The sequence below is a fragment of the Thamnophis elegans genome, chromosome 8, assembly GCF_009769535.1.
Source record: "Thamnophis elegans isolate rThaEle1 chromosome 8, rThaEle1.pri, whole genome shotgun sequence".
NCBI lineage: Eukaryota > Metazoa > Chordata > Lepidosauria > Squamata > Colubridae > Thamnophis > Thamnophis elegans.
Window position 1 is genome coordinate 33,630,228 of NC_045548.1, and position 7,792 is coordinate 33,638,019.

The 7,792-nt window shown below is 50.8% G+C and overlaps 1 protein-coding gene across 1 annotated transcript; it reads left to right on the forward strand.

Annotated features, from left to right (window-relative positions):
• The first annotated feature begins 743 nt into the window (after nucleotides 1-743).
• Nucleotides 744-6,766, forward strand: LOC116512443 (uncharacterized protein K02A2.6-like). The gene is made up of 5 exons (XM_032222927.1): nucleotides 744-928; nucleotides 1,382-2,094; nucleotides 2,671-3,626; nucleotides 3,729-4,356; nucleotides 6,750-6,766. The coding sequence occupies exons 1-5, from the start codon at nucleotides 744-746 to the stop codon at nucleotides 6,764-6,766; spliced, it is 2,499 nt and encodes an 832-aa protein (XP_032078818.1).
• The last annotated feature ends 1,026 nt before the right edge of the window (nucleotides 6,767-7,792 follow it).

The window sequence follows — 7,792 nt, forward strand, 5'->3', positions numbered from 1 at the left end:
AACTGGCGACGAGGGTGGGATCAGCGATTCCGCGACGCTAGGGTGGAAAGAGAGAGACAGACAGTTAGCTGCCACCTTCCAGACCGGCAACGAACGCTGCCTGAAGAGGAAAAAAATTTTTTGTGGCCCTCAGTATCTCTCCCTTCACAACCGTCAGGATGACATCTGCTCTACCTCCTTTTGCCCCCTTTGGTTCGGCCGGAGAATCTTGGGAAGGGTTTATGGAGAGGTTTGAGTGTTACCTGATCGCTTCCAAAAATCAGGCTCAAACCGAAGAGGAAAAATGCAGCTTTTTCCTCTCATGCTGCGAGCCATCTATGTTCGCCTCAGCAAGAGCTTTGGCAGCCCCACGGCCAGCATACAAACTTGGGTGGGACGAACTCATGGCCAGATTGAAGAATCACTATGCACCCACCCCTTCAGTCATCGCTCGCCGTTTTGCCTTCCGCAGGCGAGTCCAAAAACAGAATGAATCCATCAGTCAATTTTTGGAGGCTCTGCGGATGGTGGCTGCCCAGTGCGAGTTCTCCAACCTTGAGGAAAATTTGGTGGAACAGTTTGTGTGCGGGGTCCGCGATGTCAACCTGCGGAGCCGCATGTTCCGAAATCACCGAATTACACTCCTCCAGGCCGTGGAAACTGCCCGAGCCGCTGAACTATCTGAGCAATCCACGGCCGACATTGAGCGGTTACAGATTGCCACACCAGAGCGAGCACCGCCTGACGCATCGCCACAAGCCCACATGGTCGAGGACGACCTGGCTTATGAGGATCCAGAGGAAGAAGTGGTGGCCCAGATGAGGACTGTGCCTAAAAGGAAGCCGAAATCGCAACCTGCAGCCCAACAGGCGTCCGCAGTGCCCTGCCGGGGTTGCGGAGGCCGTCATAAACGCCAGGCTTGCCCATTTTTGAATGCCATCTGTAATCGGTGCAAGGGCGAAGGCCACCTGGCTAAGGTCTGCAGGGCCCTATTGCCGGCACCCTCGTTCCTTCAATCTCCCAGCCGTTCCCAGGCACAACCGCGCCGCCAGCAGCAGCGGCCACCGAAGAGGTCGGAAGATTGCTACCAGTCCACCAGTCAACCATCTACTTTTGACAGTACGGCGAGCCAAGCCGTTGCAGGGGCCCGGAAGGTCTCGACCTCCGTCCAGCTGGAAGGTCAGCCGTGCCGGATGGAGGTGGACTCTGGCTCTTCTCGGTCCCTCCTGCCCTGGTCTCTCTTCGCCAAACTGTGCCCTAAAGTGCCCCAGAAACGCCTAAGGCAATCTGAGGTTTCCCTAAGGGATTACCAAGGGAGGGTGATTCCTACGCTGGGATCCTTCCCTATCTCTGTATGTTATGGCCAATTCCGGGGAAAGCTACCCATCCTTATAGTCAGGGATGACTTGCCGGCCCTTCTGGGCCTGGATTGGTTTCCTGCCCTGGGATTATCAATTGGGGGGGTCCACCGGGTGGTTCCTAGCACTCTCGAGGACACCTTAAGGGAATTTTCGGACGTTTTTGACGGCCAGTTAGGCCGTTACAAAGGGACCCCCATATCTTTAAGTTTAGACCCTCAGGTTGCTCCCATTAGGCTGAAAGCCCGTAGGGTGCCTTTTGCCTTAAGGGCCAAGGTTGACGCCGAACTGGATAAGTTGTTGGCGCAGGGAGTCATCGAGCCCGTTGATCATTCCCCTTGGGAGACCCCCATCGTCCTCCCAATTAAACCAGACGGGTCGGTGAGGATCTGCGCCGACTACAAGTCGACGATCAACTTGGCCCTTCAGGCAAACCCCTATCCAGTCCCTGTAGTGCAACACCTGCTCCATTCCCTGGGGCAGGGTTGCACATTCGCCAAACTGGATATGGCGCAGGCCTATCAACAGCTCCCGGTGGATGACGATGCGGCGGCTGCCCAAACCATCGTCACCCATCGTGGGGCTTTCCGTTGTCGCCGCCTGCAATTCGGCGTTTCCGTGGCCCCGGGGATCTTCCAAAGCCTGATGGAGCGGCTGCTCCATGGGCTGCCGGGCGTGGTTCCGTATTTCGATGACGTCCTGATTGCTGCTTCCAGCCGCTCAGAACTCATCGAAGTACTGCGGAAGGTCCTCAGTCGTTTCAGGGGCGCGGGTTTAAAACTGAAACGCAGCAAATGTTCATTTGCTGTTCCTAGAGTGGAATTCTTGGGCTTCATGATTGACGCCCAAGGCATCCACCCTACACCGTCTAAGGTAGCTGCCATTAGGAACGCCCCTGCTCCCACCTCCAAGGCGGAGCTACAGGCGTTCCTAGGGCTTCTGAACTTTTACGCCCCTTTTATACCGCACAAGGCGTCACTAGCCGAGCCGCTGCATCGGTTGCTCGACCGATCTGCGGCCTGGCGCTGGGGGAGCCACGAAGCGCATGCGTTCGCGGCTGTCAAAGAAGCTCTGACGTCAGCGGCAGTCCTAGTCCAGTACAATGACAGGATGCCTCTGACGTTAGCTTGTGACGCGTCCCCCTATGGAGTCGGGGCCGTCCTAAGCCATGTCCTCCCAAATGGCTTAGAGGCCCCTGTGGCCTATTACTCCCGGACACTCTCCTCGGCGGAGCGTAATTACAGCCAGATAGACAAGGAGGCTCTGGCTGCAGTGTCCGGGATTAAGAGGTTCCATGACTACCTCTACGGTCGGCCTTTCACCCTTGTCACTGACCACAAGCCACTCCTTGGGCTTTTGGCAGGTGACAAGCCGACCCCCCCCATCCTCTCCCCCAGAATGACTAGATGGACGGAGTTCCTTGCAGCGTATTCTTATACGCTGCAGTATCGTCCGGGCAAGCAGCTGGGGCATGCCGATGCCTTAAGCCGCTGCCCGTTACCGGAGACCGACACCGCCCTAGTGCCCTGTCTCTCAGTCCTGTCCATCGCGTCTTCCGGTCTCCCAATTTCGGCCGCGGATGTCGCGGCCTGCACCAAGGCCGATCCGATCCTCTCCCAGGTCGCTTCCTGGGTCTCGAGGGGATGGCCATTGGACAAGGTGGCAGAGGGCTTCAAGCCCTTTAAAATCCGGCAGGCGGAGCTCTCCCTCCACGGGGGGTGCCTCATTTGGGGGGATCGAGTGGTGATCCCCACCGCGCTGCGGCCACAAGTCCTGTCCCTGCTCCATAAGGATCATCCGGGCATAGCACGAATGAAGGCATTAGCCCGTAGCTATGTGTGGTGGCCCTTACTGGACTCAGAGATAGCGGCCTATGTAGGCCGCTGCAACCCCTGTCAACAATCCAGGCCTAATCCCCCAGCTGGGCCGGCTCGTGAGTGGGAGGCTCCGAGAGGCCCCTGGTCACGCCTCCACCTAGATTTTGCCGGTCCCTTTCACTGCCAGAGTTTCTTGGTAGTGGTGGACGCTTACTCCCGCTGGGTGGAGCTGGTCCTGATGGGCTCCACCACAGCTGAGAGTACGGTCCGGGCCTTGAGAAGGCTGTTCGCGACCCATGGGTTGCCGGACCTGATAGTTTCTGATAATGGGCCCCAATTTATGTCCACCACGTTCCAGGAATTTCTGGCCATGCAAGGGATTCGACATGCGCCCATAGCCCCGTACCACCCGGCCAGCAATGGCCGGGCGGAGCGGGCTGTCCGCTCAGCAAAAGAGGCACTGGGCCGCATGGACCGGGGCGACTGGCAGGAGAAAGTGGCGGCTTACCTGCTAAGCCAACATTCCACTCCCTGCCCAACGACCAACCGAAGCCCCTCGGAGCTCTTGATGGGCAGGCGCCTACGGACTCCCCTGGACCGGCTACATCCGTTGTATTCAGGGGATCAGCCGAGCAACCTGGGGGTTATCCCTCCCCGTTCATTTAAGTTAGGGGACGCGGTATGGGCCCGGGCATTTTCGGGGCCTGCTAGATGGGTGCCAGCCACTGTGACTGCCCTGACAGGCCCGTGTTCTTTTAGAGTCGGATTGGCTGACGGATCCCAATGGAGGCGTCACCTGGATCAATTGAGGAGACGCCTCCCTCCGCCAGCCAGCAGCCCGGACCCAACCGATGCCGGCGCCGCCTGCCCAGGAAACCAGCGTGAGGCCTTCGCCACTCCAGGCCTCTCCTGTCAACAACCGAGAACTCAATCCGGAGAGAACACGCCATGGGCCTTCGCCACACCAGGCCCTACCTGCCCAAGCGCCCCCTGCCGGGAACTTCCACAATCATCTCAAACCGCCACAGAGCAAACCCCACCTAGGCCAAGGTTCCTCCCTCCCGACACGCCTTCCAAACACGACACGATCACAGCGGACACGCCACCTCGCCCCTACTCACCAGTACAGTTGAGCCCTCCTTCTGGGCCATCCCAAGAAGGCGTGCCTTGGAGCTACACCCCCTTCCGGGAGGAGCTACCACAAGGAGGTCCTCCTCCGCCGACGACTAGTGGAGAACTGCGTAGATCAGGGCGGGTCCGGCACCACCCCGCCTACTTACAGGACTACGCATGCTCCACCCGCGGAGCATGCGCGGAACTGGGGGGAAGGGGTATTGAATATTCATAGCTTCATTAATATGTATAAGCCATGCAAATGGCATAGCTGTTCTTGTATTTCAGCACCATTGTGCTGGCCAGCAACAGCCTCCTCCGTCCGGATTGGTTAGGACGCGAGGGAGGCTGTTGCCGGCTGAATGTTTGTTTCTGATTGGTTGAAGCCCGAGTATATAAGGTTTTGGCGGGCTGGTTATGAATTGAATCGCTGTTATACTTAGCTTGTAATAAATCCTGTTAGCTGTTCACCCTGTGGTCGCGTCCCTCGTTCCGAACCTCTAAACAACCCTTTCAAGATACCTTCTCAGCTTTAATGAGGCTACATCACTGCTTGGAAAAAAAAACCTCCCTCTGTCAAATGAGTTAGAAACAGCAAACTCAATGGAAGTTATTACATAGAAGAATGAGAGTGTTTTAAACAATGTGGGAGACTTTGGTAGTTTGGGAAGTTGTAACCTGGATTAATGAGAAAGAAAAATAATATTTTAAGAGAAAGAGTATTCACAAGGTTAAATATCTTGAAAAATGAATACATTATTAAAATAGTCCTTTCTTTGTCTACAGACTCACATAAATCAGTAGATTAACATGCAGAATTGGTGACAATATGTTAACTCTGAAAAGTGAACCCAATGTCAGAATGCTTGTATTTTTATCACATACAGTATACTGCATTTCTTTTTTCCTTCTCTTCTTCCTCTCTTTAACCTCTAACATTGCCTTATTTGGAATATGTTACAATCTTTTTCCATGGAGGAAGTGCAAATGGAATCTATAAATATAAATTGTTGCTGCAACATAGAGCTTATTGGTGCAACTAGCTGTAAAAGAAATGGATAATCTACCCTTATAGTATGCCAAAAAGACTCAGATACACTGTAGATCGCCAGATTCACTTCTCTTAAAATACAGAAGGAAGTTACCTTTCAGTTCTGCTTCAATATATGTTTACTGCCTGCCTTTGAAGAGGTCTTCTTATAGAATAAACATAGGTTTATTCTGAGGCTATCTACATCATTTTAACCTCCTTTTTAATTTTATTATTGTGAGCTGCTAAGAGCTGTTGGATCTGGGTGATATAGAAGTCCTTGTGATAAGTGAATACATAAGTATAATAATTGGCAATCTGGAAAACAAGATGACATAGGATCATCTTTGTATCACTCAGCACTTTCAAATGTTTAGTTGTTTGCTGTTTCAGCATAAAGCGACAAACCTACAATGGCCTGTTTAAATTAGGACCACCTTGAATCCATCCTGGCTACAACTTCTTTGCTTTCTAAAAGACATGTCTCTCCATAAAGGGTGAAAAACCATAAAAACGAAGCAGCTAAAACACTCTTTCAGGAGCAGGTCCCTTTTGTGACCACTTTAGTATTTAACATCATTTTTCTGGCAAACTAATGCTTGCTTAAACATACACCAGCCATTAGTTCAGATACATTGTTTAACCAAGCACAAAACCTCCCATTGTACCTACTCTCTCCTTTACAGGTCACTATATGCACAACTGCAGTAGTGTTTAATGTGTCACGCAAATCCACAGCTCATTTAATATTACTGAAGCAAGAAGACTAGACTTCTCTACAACATTTGGGTTTGGGGGTATGGAATAAATCATATTAATTTGCAAGGATTTATTTCTGTCTATGAATTATGTTGTATTTTCCCCCTAGATTTAAATGTTTATATAGAGCATGGGTATTTATTGTGAATATATTCCTTTGACTTGTAAGGCTTATGGCATTCAACCTGCTGCATAAAATCAATATAATTAGAAATGCTTCGTATATCGAGTTATGTGAAATACTTTGGAAGAAAGAAACCTGTGCTTCATAAAATAAAGCACATGAATTATATCTTCTCTTACCCCTATGACCAGAGGTGGTATTCTGTTAGTTCTGATCGGTTTGCCCAAACCGCTAGCGGAACTCGTGGGTAGCTCCACCCATCCACCCTGCTCTATGGCATCCCATTTAGGCCCCTTTTTTAGGCAAAGCACATGCATAGAAGGTGGAGTGCTCACATTTTCAAACCAGCAGGGAAGGTAAGTGAATACCACTCCTGCCTATGACTATTTTATCTTACAGCCTAATATACGTTACATATGTAAGACACTGACCCAATCTTGGTTCAGAACCATGTCATCTCAATTGGAGAAGGAAACGCTTCCCTCCCCAATCACTTTGCTTTTAAAATCCCCCCCCCCACAATCAAACATTAATGTAAATTTAAGATTTATACCTTTTAAAATTTTTAGGTGAAATTCTCTTTTAGAATAAAAGTAGATAGAGAATGTAGTATTATTCTGCTTATTACCCAGAGCAGCCACTGTATACTTATCCTGCAGTAAAACAAAAATAATGTTTGGGCTACACCTGAGATATATAATTGTCAGGCCTGCAGTTAGATTCCTTTTAGGATCTTTGGTCTGCCACTCTCTCTCTCTTCCTTTACTATGCTGTTCATTAGTGGGGAATTGGGAGGGGGAAATAGTAAGGAGTAGAATGTGTTTGTTTTCAAAATAAAAAATTCCTTTCTAGAAATCAAGCTCATTTTTTGTCTCTGCACCTCTGCATCTGACTGGAACTAGATGGGTGGAAATGCCAGCGTGGCAGAGGAAGATTGGACCATATGATGAACTTGTGGGTGTGGGGACAAGAGCATGAACTTTCAACTGGGTGGAAACCTAGGAAACTTTCCGATTTGGGTTGCCACAGATGTATCAACATGTCTCTCTTATTAAATTGGAAGTTTAAGGATAGTTCTGCCTTGGACTCTGATTTATTTCTGGATGATATTTGGAACGCTGTCAATAATACAGGGAGGGATCCTTCCCGCATCCTCTAAAGGATGCGGTGGTGAGACCCCTCCTTAAGAAACCATCCCTGGATCCAGCCATTTTAAACAACTATCACCCAGTCTCCAACCTCCCGTTCGTAGGGAAAGTTGTTGAGAAGGTGGTAGCCTTTCAATTCCGGCATACCTTGGATGAAGCAGATTATCTGGATCCCTTTCAGTCGGGTTTCACGCCTGGTTACGGCATGGAAACTGCTTTGGTCGCACTGATCGATGATCTCTGGTGGGCCAGATATAGAGGACATTCCTCTATCCTAGTGCTCCTTGACCTCTCAGCGGCCTTCGATACCATCAACCATGGTATCCTTCTGAGACAGTTACGGGAGGTGGGAGTGGGAGGCACCGTCTTAAGGTGGTTCTCCTCCTACCTCTCGGACAGGTCACAGTCAGTGTTGGTTGGAGGACAGAGTTCGACCCCCAGGCCCCTCAAATATGGGGTGCCGC